Source organism: Thamnophis sirtalis, unplaced genomic scaffold (assembly GCF_051295495.1).
Source record: "Thamnophis sirtalis isolate CommonGarterSnake01/CBP01778 unplaced genomic scaffold, rThaSir2_p1.2 scaffold_11, whole genome shotgun sequence".
Taxonomy (NCBI): domain Eukaryota; kingdom Metazoa; phylum Chordata; class Lepidosauria; order Squamata; family Natricidae; genus Thamnophis; species Thamnophis sirtalis.
The window spans coordinates 19,460,589-19,476,128 of NW_028261391.1; the positions used below are offsets into that span (position 1 = coordinate 19,460,589).

General features: G+C 36.7%; 1 protein-coding gene across 2 annotated transcripts in view; it reads left to right on the forward strand.

Moving 5' to 3' along the window:
- BCHE (butyrylcholinesterase) overlaps positions 1–11,669 on the forward strand; it is a 57,127-nt gene extending 45,458 nt beyond the window's left edge. For both annotated transcript variants that reach the window (XM_087725300.1, XM_014074293.2), the window contains exons 3-4: positions 4,290–4,456; positions 8,636–11,669. In XM_087725300.1, the coding sequence (XP_087581426.1) occupies positions 4,290–4,456; positions 8,636–8,760 (292 nt within the window). In that variant the 3' untranslated portion in view covers positions 8,761–11,669. The remainder of the gene's footprint in view (positions 1–4,289; positions 4,457–8,635) is intronic.
- Positions 11,670–15,540: the final 3,871 nt, after the last annotated feature.

Sequence of the window (15,540 nt, forward strand, 5' to 3'; positions counted from 1 at the left end):
GAGGATTGAAATTACCTAACTTAAAATTATACTATGACGCAGTGGCATTATCTGCAATTAGTGATTGGATTCATCTAACTAATGACAGAATTTTGAATATCGAGGGATATGATTTGTTATATGGTTGGCATGCTTACCTGTTATTTAACAAAAAAACGGATAAGAAATTTAAAAATCACATCTTAAGAAATGCTTTATTGCGGGTTTGGAAGAAATATCAACATAAACTAAATGATAAAGTGCCCATGTGGGCAATTCCTAGACATGCAATTGAAAATATGAATGTAGAACAAAAACACGATAGAACCACCTATAGACAACTTCTTATCTCAGAAAGAGGGGTGATGGAACTAAAATCTTTAGAGGTACTTAAAGAAGAGAAGGTAGTTCAAACGTGGTTTCAGTATGGTCAACTACAAGCTAGGTGGAAAACAGATCAAAAAACTGGCTTTGTAAAAGTTGAGGATAATTTGTTTAAACAAATAAGAGATCAAAGCTCAATGCATATAAAGAGGATATATAATGTATTAGTACAGATGGATTCTGAGACGGAACTGATTAAGGATTGTATGATAAAATGGGCTCAGAATGTCGAGGAACCAATAATGCTTGAAACATGGGAAAGAATCTGGGTAAGAAATGTGAAATTTACACAAGCACAAAACTTGAGAGAAAATTTTTATAAGATGTTTTATAGATGGCACCTAGATCCTAAAAAGCTTGCCTCTATGTATCCAAATGTTCAACCTAAATGTTGGAGATGTGGTTCTTGTGATGCTACATATTTTCATATATGGTGGACATGTCGTAATGTTAAGGCATTTTGGATAAAAATATGGTGGATCCTGCAAAACATCTTTAAAAGAAGGATAAAATTTACCCCCCAGCTGTTTTTACTGGGTATATGCATTGATTTTACAGTAGCAGAGACTAATTTGATCCTGTATTTAATAACGGCAGCAAGACTCTTGGTGGCGCAGTATTGGAAGAAGAAAGATTTACCCACAATTCAAGAATGGACTTTGAAAGTTATGAACTTAGCCGAAATGGCCAAAATCTCAGCATATCTCAAAGAACATTCAAACGAGAGATACAAAAGAGACTGGAAAAAGTGGATTGATTACATAAAAAGTAAATATGGGACTAAAAAACTCCAGATAGCTTATGCTTAGTATCAGTAATAATTTAAATTGTTTAAAATTTGGGTAACAGTAAGAAGCTGAGTTCAATGTAGAGATATTTCAGACTGTGATTGTTCAAAAATTATACCACGTATGGTCTTTGGGAAGTCGGGGGGAGGGAAGGGAGGTGGGGATTTAGGGGGAGGGGGGAGGGGGGAAATACAATATGTGTTAAATTCCATGATTGTATTTGTATACTGTGGCTTTTCAATGTTAGTGCGAAAATAGTACAAACCGAATATACTGGAAGGTAATAGATACCGAAGGAAAGAGTCGAGTGAAAGAAGAAGGAGGGTGGAGAGGGTGAGAGAGAGGAGGAGGAGAAGGGAGGGAGGGAATGGAGAGGGAGTGATAGGGTTAGAAAGAAGGGGAGGGGAAGTAGGCGTAGAGGGGTGTGTGAGAAGGAAGAATGAAAGTTGGAGGGGGTTGAAAGAGGGTGTATGGCAGGCCAAGGTGGTATACTGGGTTTGTATTGTAGAGGGCATTTTCTATATAAGTGAGGGCCGTGTTTATTATTCAATGTTATATGCCCTGATCAAGCACAGTGAATATGTGATTGTATAGAATGAAAACATAATAAAATATACATTAAAAAAAAACACGAAAAAAAAACAATTAGCTGAAATTAAATAACTTAGAAATCAGAATACTATATGGTGGGAGTGGGCTCTTCTTCCTAGTCCACTAACCACTGCTAGTGTGGAATGCCCCCATTGAGGTAAAAAGGGCAGCCTAGTTTGCAAGTTTGCAAGTTTAATAACATTTATAAGCCGCCCAATCCCATAGGACTCTGGGCAGCTAACAGTACAGAAAATAAATCAAAAAATAAAATACAGAGAAGGAGAAGATAGATTTAAAAACAGCACACCATGCACTCCATTCTAATGGGGCTGGACCGTATTTTGGGGTCAACAGCCCCAGGCCTGCCGGAACAGCCAGGTTTTAATGGTTTTCCGGAAGGCCGAGAGAGTGGGAAGGGTCTGGATCTCTGCAGGTAGATCATTCCACAGGGGCGGGGCAACTACTGAGAAAGACCTCCCCTGAGTAGTCACCAACCGGCATTGCCCAGTCGATGGTACCCGAGGGAGGCCCAGCCTGTGAGATCTTATGGGTCGTTGGGAGGTATGTAGCAAGAGGCGGTCCCGCAGATATCCAGGTCCCAAGCCATGTAGGGCTTTAAAGGTAACGACCAGCACCTTGAAGCGCATTCGGAGAGTTTCAAAACCTATGCATTTTATAAGTAAATGCATAGGTTTTGAAACTCTTTGAAGTTGGCCTCTTGCCCTCTTTGAAGGCTAAGAGGGTGGGGGATAATCTCAACCTGAGGGCCACAATGTTACAAAGGGCACTGCAGAAAATTCACTTCTCATGTCAGAATTCCTTGACTGACAGGGTCCACAACATCACCTTCTGTCAGAACAAATGGGTAGAGCGATGTTATTGGAGTGAAATGCTTCTTCAGGTATGCAAAGTGTTTCCACTATGCAAAAAGTTCATTATTAGGGAAAAGCAAGATCATGGGAAGCAGCCGTTTATACTACCGATAGAAATTAACTAGATTACATTGCCAATCCCTCTTTTATGAAAAGTCTACCTGTGCACCTTCTGTGAAGATTTAGAACCTACAAGAGAAATTAAAGCATATGCCTAGATTAAGGCAAAAAGTGAAATTACCATAAAACAATGGTGAATTGGGCTCTTAAAATGCTGTAAGTGGCATATTTAAATGCTGGTGTCTACCTGAAATTCTGCTTGAAGTTTCAGAGAATTTATGCAATTCAACCTCAACAGTCTATTAGACTAAAGGGTCAGTGATTCAATCAGTATGTGAACCTCTAAAGTCCCTTCCAACTCTGTTACTCTATTTCTGTGATCCTGCTCCTTTCCTTTTCCCTACTATCTCTTCTAAAAGAAAGTAATCCAACCCACTGCTCAAGTAGGAGCCCCTCTACCATTTCAGATAAATGGTTGTCCAGTCTCTTTTTGAAAGCCATCAGGGATACCTATAACTTCTGAAGGGAAGCTGTTCCATTGGTTGATTGTTCTCTCCTTGGTTAGTTTCCATCCATTGTTTCTTGTCTTGTCTTTTGGTGCTTTGGAAAATAGTTTGACTTTTTTGTCTTTGTAGGTGACCTCAAATATTGGAACACTGTTTTCATGTCTTCCCTAGTCCTTCATTTCATTAGACTAGACGTACCCAATTTCTGTAACTGTTCTTCATAACATTTTCTGTATCAACTTTTCTTTCACAATTCCCATCCACCCAGATTTATTCCATTATTCTACTGTAAAGGTCAAGGCATAATAAGTGATCTTTAATGTATAAACTTGCATTAATAAAATCCCCTTAGGAAAATTTGTTTATTTATAGCAATACTTCTTCCCCACATTACCTACTTTCAACAGGTAAAAGATGCTTACTTCCATTATGAAACTTTTTTTAAAAAACATACTTTAATCAGTACATTTATTAATCAATTTACTTATATCACTGCACAGTTAAAGAAATTTTTGCCTAAAACAAAACAAAAGAACGTAATATCATTTGCATATGTGAATGAGACATTAGCAATCTTATTAAGCTTTTAGTGGATTTGTTTTTGTTATTGTTATCCAAGACACTGCTTTTTACCCCTGATAATTTGGGTTTATCTTCATAACTGATAACTTGATTACTTAATGACATATAATGCATCTCAAGAAGAATCCAATTAATTCCAAATGCATATTGCTATTACTATTAGTGTTAGCATTAGTACTTAGACTTATATACCTCTACGTAGTGCTTTGCAATGTCAGCATATTGCTCCCAATAATCTGAGTCCTCATTTTTCAGACCTCAGAAGGATGGAAGGCTAAGTCAACCTTGAGCATTGTCAGGATTGAACTCCAGACTGTGGGCACAGTTAATCTGCAGTACTGCATTCTAACCATTGTTCCACCAGGACCCCGGAAATTTTGATATTTATGTCTGACACCTTTTAGAATTATAGAATTATTCCCATGGAAATTTTCTGAGGTTTGGAATGATCAACAGGATTTTGTTATTGGTTGATATGGCCAGCTAATTTCCCCTGAGGATTCTAATGCTTTTCTTTAATTTTACAGAACACCCAATGGAAATCAGATTAATGGAACAAGATGGCCAGTGTTCACAACCACTGAACAAACCTACTTAGCATTAGGCACAAATGCTGCAAAGATTCAAACAAAATTGCGGACTCAGACATGCCGATTCTGGAACATCCTTTTTCCTAAAGTCCGGGATATGAAAGGTAATTTTGTAAATATATTTGTATTTAGTAAATTGGTTAAGTCAAGTTCATCTTGCTACTACTAAATTTTAATTTCAATTTTAAGACTCTGTGTAAATAATTATTTTTTTGTAAAATCAAATACAGAGTTTATTCTAAAAAGATAATATTCACTAAAACAAATATCCATTAATTTTAGACAGGCTCCCCCAACTCTACCCACCCTAACCAATTCTATTTTGTATGCTTGAATTCTTTTGCATGCAATGAGGAATATCTTTTAATGGTATGGTCTGGATAGTGTTTCCACTAGCATATAGCAACTCAATATTGCTCAAACTCAGTGACTTCAGAATGTGTGGAGACCAACTTCCAGAATTTCTCAGCCAGGGTGTTCCAGTACTAACATTCTGGGAGTTGGAGTCCAAACACCTTAAAGTAAAGTAAGGTTGAGAAATGTTCAGTAATTAATGTAAACAATGTTTGGTCAACAATTTCTGGAGAGCTGCACATTTCCTACCACAGCTTTGAAAAATGAAAGATAGTTGATTTCCTAGAAACCTATAGTCATGGAGGTGATCACTAGAATCAAAATCCCATATTTCTTTCTTTCTTTGTTTGTTTGTTTGTTTGTTTGTTTATAAAATTTATTGGCTGCCCATCTTACCATAGGGTAACTCTGGGCGACTTACAGTTACATACACAGTTAAAACATAAAAAGTTAAAATCAGAGATTAAAGCCAAGGATACATGGGGAGGGTGGGGGTAGAGTGGAAGAATGTGGGAATCTGTTATTACTCAATCAATTGCCTCCATTGCACTGTTCCCCACTGGGTCCCCAAGCAGACAAAGCCACATCTTTAGGCCCTTACAAAAAGATAGGAGGGTTGGGGGTAACCTCACATTGGGGGACAAGATGTTCCAGAGGGCAGGAGCAACAGCAGAGAAAGCCTTTCTCCTGGACCCCGGCAGCTGACTAGACTTGCAACATGCCTCCTCTGCCTGCAGAAGTGGTACAGATCAATCCAAGTGGAGTGAGACAGTCCCTCAAGTAACCTGGACCCATGCCAGATCCCATATGCAGACCACTGTATCATTTGATTTCTATGAGTACTCTTCAGGGGTGGGGTTCAATTTTTTTACTACCAGTTTTGTGGGTGTGGCTAGGCAGACGTGGCTTAGCAAGGGTCATGTAACTGAGTGGGCATGGCCAACTTGGGGCGAGAGAGCATTGAGGGGGTAGGCAGAGTGAGCAACCATCGAGCAGGCGGATAGGGCGATCAAGCGTCAAGTGAGTGGGGCGAGCGAGCGGCAACCGAGCGACGAGGTGGGCAGGGCCAGGGCCAGCCAGAGGTCATTACCAGTTCAGCGACCCAGGTCACATTTCCCCTACTGGTTCACCCAAACTAGTGCAAACCGGCTGAATACCACCTCTGGTATTCTTTCATAACACAAAATCATAAAAATATAACTGTGTTAGAAAGCAGACTTATTTTCTGTAGACTAATGATGTTATCTGAATTCAAGCTGAAGCTTAGAATTCCACACCATCATTTAAGATACCCAAATACAGGGAATATGAAGAAAAATAGATTGGCTGAAAGAATGGGCTGTGTTTTATATAGAAATTACTGTTGTTATAATAAAGCTTTAAGGCTTCAGAACTATGATAAAGTAGTACAAAAAAAAAAAAGCAAAGCAAGCAACTATGCTCATGTAAAGATTATAACAGCAATATAAAAATAGAAGCAGCACAAAAGAGAATAAGATGGTGGAATGGATTTAGTTATAATTAGACACGCCGAAAAGAATGGGGATCCATGTTAGTTAAGGTTTCTTAAGTTCCAGTGATTTTATTTGGTCTACCTTTAGCATAATTAGATCTAAATTTGACCCATTATTTCTAAAATCACATTTGTACAAGCACTGTGCAAAGCTTCAAATCCCTTTAAAGCTGCTTCGCAAAGCAATATAGTTTAATAACATTGTATGAACCAATGACTGAGATAGAATACTAAAAATAGTTCAAGGGCACCTTGAAGTGTGGTAGTCATGTACATGGTGGATTCAGTAGAATTCTCATTTCTCCTATTTATTTCTTTTTAAAAAAATCTAAGTGGAAAGTGACCTCTCATGTTTAGGCCATTTATTCTGTCAAGTGCATGATAACACCATAGTACTTTCAGATTGTAGCTTATATAAAATATCCCTACTTATACTTCCATTAGAATTGGAGATTTGCCCTTGCGTTATTTAATTACCACCTCGCCCAAGGTATGTATGAGTGTCCTGTCTAAATTGCAAGAATTTATTCTTGCAATAAATTCCAAGAAAAATCACATGACAGCAGTCCTTCAACTTGACATCTTTGTTTTCAACAATGATGCTATTATTAATTTTAAAGAGATATTTTGCTTTCAGAGTAGAGTAGACTATAGTAGAATATGGTAAGGTAGGGTAAGGTAGGGTAGGGTAGGGAAGGGAAAGGTAGGGTACGGTAGGGTAGGGTAGGGTAGGACAGGACAGGACAGGACAGGACAGGATAGAATAGAATAGTTTATTGGCCAAGTGTGATTGGGGACCCACAAGGAATTTGCCTCCAGTGCATAAGTTCTCAGTGTACATAGAAACAACGAATTGATATAATCATAGCATATAAATAGGAAAAGGTAGGAGAAAAGATGAGAAGGATATAATAATACAGCCATACTGTACAGGTAAATATCTTTAGACACAAAACAGTACTGTGGTAATTAGGTGTTCAGCAGAGTGATGGCATGAGGGGAAAAAGCCAACCCCCTCTGGTTCTAGTGTTTGGGCATGCAATGCCCTATAGTGGCAACCTAAGAGGAGGAGTTGAAATAATTTATGTCCAGTATATAAGCACATAATCTGTCCATAGTAAGTGTAAGATGAGAACAAATGAAGACCTGTAAAATATAAAGCCATTTCACAAAGGATATGTCATATCCTTATGTCATACAATGAAATAAACATGTTCCTTGTGTGATGAGGTCCCTGAGATTTGTGGATAAAGCTACTTACCTTGAAAAATCATTGGATAATTTCTCCTTCCTTGTTATTAACATATCTATCAATTTAGTAGATTAAAAATTAAAAAGAAAAGCAATATGTGATGAGCTCTAGCCATTTCTTAGTGTCTCCTGCCTAATTCTGAACAGCTGGCTATATAAATCTTTCTTATTTTGCTGATCTATTATAATACCCAAAATCATGCTGCTATATTTTAAGTACTCTTCCTCAATTGGTAATATGGATAATTGATTATGTCAAGAAAATAAATTTGTGAAAATTTATTTCATCCCTTAACTGGAAGTCTGCATCTGGACCCCAGCCATCAAACAATAAATTGTAAGATCCTTGTTAAATGTCATTTGTGGGTGTGAAAGTTGAAAATGCAAATGATGTAGCATATTGGGCCAGAAGAATAACTCTTCGTTTTAACAGATTATGTTATAATCCAGAGTTAAAACTTTGCCCTTTGGATTTGCAATAAATCAGGTGACAAAAAGTTGGGGGTGGGTGGGTGGGTGGAGATATAGTTTCAATATATAGAACAAGAAGAATACACTTGTATACTGTTGTTCCTTATCTTTTCTCTTTATTTTTCTCTTTTTTTTTCTTATTGCTTTCTTCTTTCCTTTTTTTGGGGGGGGTGTAAGGAATAGAGAAATGCACCATAGTGAGAAGTAGAGGAAAAGAAGAGGGAGAAGTAAGGAGGGAGGAAGAGGGGAATGTAAGGAGGATGAGAGGGGAAGGAGGGTGAGGAAGGCGAGAAAGGAAGATAGGAGGAGAAAGGGAAGTAGGAGGGGTGATCGTTGGAGGGAGAAAGGAAAGTTGGAGGGGGAGAAGAAGGGGTGTGTGAAAGTGATAGGTTGGGTTTATGAGTTGTGTTTAGGTTGGGGTTTTTTTTTTTTTTCTTACGATTATATTATTATTATTGCAAATATCCAGTATATAAGTGAATGTACAAAATTGAAAATGAAAATGAATAAAACATTTAATTACAAAAAAAAAAATGAAATAAAAAAGAAAAAAATAAATCAGGTGACAAAAAGGAAGGCAAAATGGTGTGTGGTGTATTTAGGGGAAAATGGCATTGGTAATCAGGATTATTTTTCAATTAATGTACAAAGAGATTTAAATTTAGATTAATGCCACCCATTTCATGTTTTACAGAAAATATTGATGAAGCAGAACGAGAGTGGAAAGCAGGATTCCTTCGCTGGAACAATTACATGATGGACTGGAAAAATCAATTTAATGATTACACTAGTAAGAGGCAAAGCTGCACAGGTCTCTAATTAAAAGTTTCAGCCTTTCTGGAATGCTTGTAGTGTCAAAGATCAAGGCAAACATGGAGATAGTTAATGTAGCATATCTAGCAATAAGACATATTAGGCAGGCTCAGTGACCCATTACAAATATACCATTCTTCCAGGCCCATTTCTATTTATATCAATAACTGTTATGAAAGCACTTCCACCTTTTGAAGCATCAGGAAATGTAAAATAGGCTTAAAGCAATTAAAGCCAGAGGATGATTGATGTTGATATAATGGCCCCAGTCCAATAGTAAATTATATACTCTCTTTAAAAAATCAACTTGGTTGTGCTAGCTATGAGCTATGATATTGTTACATATTGGAATATGCAACTCACTTAAGAAGAAGCTTCAAGGGCTAAACCTTCTTTGGCCATTTGGCAAATGGAATTGTGTACCTTACAGGAATGTGCATACTAGTGCATTCTTCTCCTACACCTATACTGAAATATCTGAAAATAGCTTTGACTGAACACGGTAAGAATGTGGTCAAGACACTGGCCTCAGAGTACAGTGAACACTGAAACCAGGTATAATCACTTTACCAGCTTTTGCTTCAATCCAGAAAGATAAGTATAGGAAGGGGAATATGATCCATTGGTCCACCATAATCAGCCTTTCCAAATGCTTGCAAAAAAAAAGAGAGCTTTATTTGACAGTTTCCACAACTTTTTCATTTGCCCAAGATGACTGTCAATAATGGAAGCTGACACCTGAAACATATAAAAATCAGGTTCCATATCCCTAGACTTTAGATCTAAATTCAAAGGTGCAGCTGAATGAGCACCTCACTTATGTTGCAATATAATCATGCAACTATAATTAACCAGATTTGGGTAAGAAAATTACTGTTCAAACAAACATTTTCAATCTATGACAATCACAACTGCTTTTTCCTTTAGCAAACCACGGAAATACCAGCAGCAATAGAGGAAACCCAAATGGCTTCAGTTCCAACACAGTGTCATGGCGTTTTGATCTTGCTTCAGTTTTAGTATAATATTATGAGGGAGAAAATGTATTTCTTCCTTTTTCTTCCCTTCCAGGACTTCTGTCCTCCATGGTGACAATAATCCCAGAAGACAGCAATATGTGGTTCAATAATTGCAAATGTTTACTCACTCAATGCTTTCATACACTTTGTTGTTTAATATATTTCTTCATACTGGTACAACTAATTAGCAGTATACACTGCTGATCAACACAACTTTCCTAGCTAATTTAAGCAGAGATTACTAATCTAAAAATCTAAACCAGTAATCAAATAGCTACCCAAAACTGTCTTTTACCATCTTGATTCCAAAAGATTTCCTAATATGAAAAAGGTGGCAAGAGGAATAGTAGAAAACAATAACAAACAGGATAGTAAGCTGCAGAATTGAGAAACTCTCACGCATAACATATCAACACATCATCACATACACCTAGATCAGGGGCGTCAAACTCCTGTCATCACGTTGTCATCGTGTGATGTATCATGACTTTTTCCTCCTTTGCTAAACCAGGGATGGGCATAGCCAGCGCATGACGCATCTGTCCCGCACACTGCGAGTTTGACACCTCTGACCCAGATCCTCTTTGCTACTAAAATGCTGGATTCTCACTTTTCTATCAGTCTTGTCATGGTATCTTATTAAAATTTAGAAGAAGATTTGTGGGGTCCAGTTGTTCTGGGACAAGTCCTCAACATGGAAGGTCCTGATTTAAGGTATTTTTTTAAATTCATCAGCGCATATTTGATCCCTTCCATCAAATATAAAATCATTGATATCTTGGCATGATGTTGCACTTTATCACTTTTTTTTAATCGATAAAGCCATGCTTCCAGATGGACTGTGTGTCTCAAAGATCATTACACTGATTATTTTCATGGCCATTGGGAAAGATGAGCGCTGAGCGCACTTGTAAAGACGTGATGTTCCATTTAAGCATGGATTTTCTCTGCTTCGGGTAACCTTTGGCTTCTGTATCTACCTGCTTCCCATAAGTTGTTCCTAGGAAATGGTGTTAGGAAGAATCACGAACTTTTTCTTTTACAAGAAAAAAAGCTTTCACGTCAAAGGGAATTAAAGTATCTTCAATGAAAGAGAAACATTCCAAGGATCAAAACCTCATTCAGAAATTACACTAGTTTTCCCTACAGAGGTCAGAGAAAAACAGAATGGCTTCCTTGAGTGGGATCAAGTGGCATACTACAATGTGAAACATTTTTCTCCCTGTAATCTCATTCCTCCTGGGCATGTGATGAAAATGTTTATCTGTGGTTCTCGTTTGCAGAACGCTTTGCAATTCTCAATTTATTTGTTCTTGTAACATCCCTGGGTAGCAGCAGTTCAGCATTGTTCCTAGTATACAATTTATTAAGAGCAGAGTCTCATAGAGGTTTATTCACAGATTTATCCCTCTGAATACAGTGAGACTTATTCCCAAACGCATTAGTAGGACATGCGACAAATAAACCTTAGAACTGGCTTCTCCTTGGGATTTTTAAATTGCCTCTTTGCTCTATGGGTACATGCGTTGTGCTATGTAGAAGGAATTAACAGTTTTGGTAGGGAAACAGTGCTGAAAGAGAAGCTCACTTTAAAAACCCCACACATATTGTAATATATGGATAGATTACAGTAGGTGCGGTAAAAATATTTAATTTGAAAATCCAGTGCAAAGAGAATCTGATTGAATTATCCCTTTAAATCAAATTGTCAATTCTAATTTTGGAATCAATTTGACATGCGAAATTGAATTGGATGCTTTTGAACCAATTCAGTGGTTCAAAACATGCTTGACTATTCACTAACTCACATTTTTTTCCCCCTGAATTGGATTCATGACCTATATCAAATAGATATGATTAGATAATTCACATCTCATCAAGGACCACTACAAACTTAACTTCTCCTGATTTCATGGACCTGCCCAAGAAGCTTTCTTGACAATAGAATAAAAGTTGCTTGTTATTACCTTCATCAAGATTACTTTTCAGCTTCACTTTTTAGTTTATGGTCCTGGTTATACTTTAAGGTCTCTTATCCAAATACAAACCTGGGTCAGTCCAGTTTAGCTTCTAATCATAGTCAAGGTCATCCAGGTGCTGACATCTGCCGAGGACTTTGGGGTTCTTTGCTGGCTTTAGTCAATTTATCATGAGAATAATTTAGAGAATTACAGGTAGTCCTCGACTTACAACAGTTTCATTTAGTGACAATTCAAAGTTACAGTGATGTTTTAAAAAGTGATTTATGACCATTGCAGCATCCCAAAGTCATGTGATTCCCTTTTGTGATCTTCTGACAAGCAAAGTCAGTGGGGAAACTAGATTCACTTAACAAGTGAATGTTACTAACTTAACAATTGCAGTGATTCACTTAACAAATGTGGCCACAAAGATTGTGAAATGGAGCAAAACTCACTTAACAATTTTTTTCCTGAACAACATAATTTTTGGGCTCAATTCTGGTCGTAAGATGAGGACTACCAGGCTATCACGTCTTCTAAGATATCGACAAGTGCTTTTAATCAGAGTGAATACAATTATTATTTTTTATATTTTGCAAGCTAAAGCTCTGATGATAGATGATATAGTTATAACAATTAGTCAATGCAACAAGCTACATGTCAGCATTCCATTGGTTGTAAATTTTTATACAATTATTGCAAAAAAATATTTCCACTGTATGATTTATAAACTGAAAGGATGTTGTAGTGCACTGAAAATATTTTATAGGTGGTTTCTTTTGCACTGGCTTAGTCTCTAGTCTATAGGTTCTAATTTGTCCCTCATCTCTAAAACACTTTTTTTTCTTATTCTCAAGTATTAATTCTATTAATGGTAATAAAAGATATTTCTAATCATGCCCAGATGGTGATCTTTATTCCACGCAGATTCTTGAGTTAAGTTCTGATGAGTCCTCAACACGTTTATTTCTTTGCACGGTCTATAACAGAGACAGCTTGGAAGGGGTGATGATGGTCATAGATATGCTTTTTATTTTACAGAAAGGGTCATAGTCCATGAAGCTGTGATATTATAACAACATCACGCTTGTCCAACATTGTCAGCTCATATTCATCTTATTTTTGTTTAGTGTGGTGTGTTACATCTACGAGACCTTAACATGGTACTTCCTTTTATTTCCTGTTGAAAATTGTCAGGAAATTATGCTGTCATTGTCTGGATGCACAAGCTTAGTGGACTTTAGAGGTTATACATGATACAAAAAAAAAAAAAAAAAACCATGGCTGCCTATTTTAATATTTACCTTCTATGTGAAACTTCAGTTTTGAACGGCTTTGAATAATATAAATGCACAGACCAAACAAAGAAGTCAATCAGATGATGCTAATCTAAAAATGGGATATTAATGAAAGTTTCCAAAACATAGTAAAAAATGAAAACACAAATTATAAACTAACACGATCAGCAGCACTTAAAGAAAATATGTGCAAAATGTTTTATCATTGGCATTTACTACCAAGAAGATTGACTAAAATGTACCCAAACATGAAGCTGACCTGCTGGAAGTGTAAAAAAGTACAAGGGACTTATTATCACATATGGTGGACCTGCCTGGAAACACAAAAATATTGGACAAAAATTTGGAAATGGGTGCAAGAAATTACAGGAGAACAGATAAAATACCAACCCGAAATCTTTCTACTAGGAATAATCAAAGGGAAATATACAAAGAAAATTAAGTACATATTAACACATCTGCTAACTACAGCTAGAATAGCATTTGCCCAATTCTGGAAACAAAATAATACCCCCTCGGACGAATTAGTGATAAAAAAACCTTTGGATTGTGCAGAGATGGACAAATTAATGCTGAAATTAAAAGATAAAGAAGAGTCGGAATATTATGAAATTTGGAACAATTGGTATAAATGGCTGCAAAACAAGAATAAAATTAATTAAGCCAAAAAACTATATATAAATATATATAGAACTGTGTATAAAGGTGTGTAAATATAGAAGCAAAACATTATATACATTACAGGTATGATAACATAACAATGTTGATGTAATGACTGTAAGGTATTGTAGAAGGGAAAAATAATAAAAAATCTGCTAAAAAAATGAAAACATTTTATAAAGGGAGAAAATATATTATTTAAATCCCAGAAATGATACAGAAGGAAACCTGACAAAAGGTGGCTACCGTCATTTTCTTAACCATTAAGAAATAAAATTATACAGATCATTACATATATTGTCCTTTCATCAATGTTTTACACTATATTGCAGGTATTCCTTCATTTACAACAGTTCATTTAGGGATTGCTTGAAGCCACAAGGGCACTAAAAAAATTACTTATGACTATTCTTCACACTTAATGATCATTGCAGCATCACCATGGTCAAATGACAAAATTCAAATGCTTGGCAAATAACTCATAGTTATCACAGTTGCAGGATAACTTGTAATGGAAAGGAGAAAACTCACTTAATGATAGTCTTGCTTAGCAACAGAAATGTTTGGCTCAATTGTGGTTATAAGTTGAGGACCACCTGTATTGCAAACAAAAAAAAATCATGTAACAAACTTTTATCATTACAAATGAATTTATGAAAGGTGCTTAATTTCTACAATTCTCAAGATGAGCTTTAAAAAATCCTGAATAGCAACCCACAGCCAATTTGTAGCCCTGTTCATGGAACACATATATCTGACCAACCACATTGTTTTTGGCATAGTTGTTCACATTGTGCCCAACTCTATGCTTATCTAATATTTTATGGTGTCGTGTGAAATAAAAAAATGAATAAATGATTCAATTATGAACTGCAAACTAGGGCATACAAAACTTTTGCTAAACCAATTCTTGAATACAGCTCATGTGTCTGGAAACTGCACCGCACTGCATATCAGACATTATTACAATCGAATGAGTCCAGAGATATTTCATGAGAAGAGTCCTTCACAGAATATCTTATGCCACCAGACTTGACAAGAGCCAAGGTGGTGCAGTGGTTAAATGCAGCACTGCAGGCTACTTCAGCTGACTGCAGTTCTGCAGTTCGGCTGTTCAAATCTCACCGGCTCAGGGTTGACTCAACCTTCCATCCTTCCAAGGTGGGTAAAATGAGAACCCGGATTGTTGTTGGTGGCAATATGCTGACACTGTAAACCACTTAGAGAGGGCTGAAAGCCCTATGAAGTGGTATATAAGTCTAACTGCTATTGCTATTGCTATTTTGGGCTTCGACAACTTAGAACAGGTCTTCGATCTGACCTAGTACGTAAAATTACATATTTGCTACAATGTCCTATCTGTCAATGAATACTTCAGCTTCAACCACAATAATACACAGGCAAACAATCGATACAAACTTAAGATAAACTGCTCCAAACTCGATTGCAGAAAATACGACTTCAAAAACAGAGTGGTCAACGCCTGGAACGCCCAACCCTACTCCTTTGTTACAGCCTCCAACCCTCACAGCTTCAATCTCAAACTGTCTACCATGGACCTCACCCCATTCTTAAGAGGTCCTTAAAAGAGACTTGCATAAGCACACCAGTGTGCCTACTGTCTCTGTCTTTTTGTCCCCATTTATTTGTATTTACTTCCTTTATTCATGTTTATGTTCATACTTATCCTTGTTACATTGTACCTTGTTACACAAACAATCAAATAAATAAAATAAATAAAAATAAACTGTATGTGATTGTTAAGGGAGTAACACACAATGTTACAACCTTTTCGCCATGCTTGTTAAATGACTCTGATTTTCTCCATGAATTTTGATTGTTGAGAGC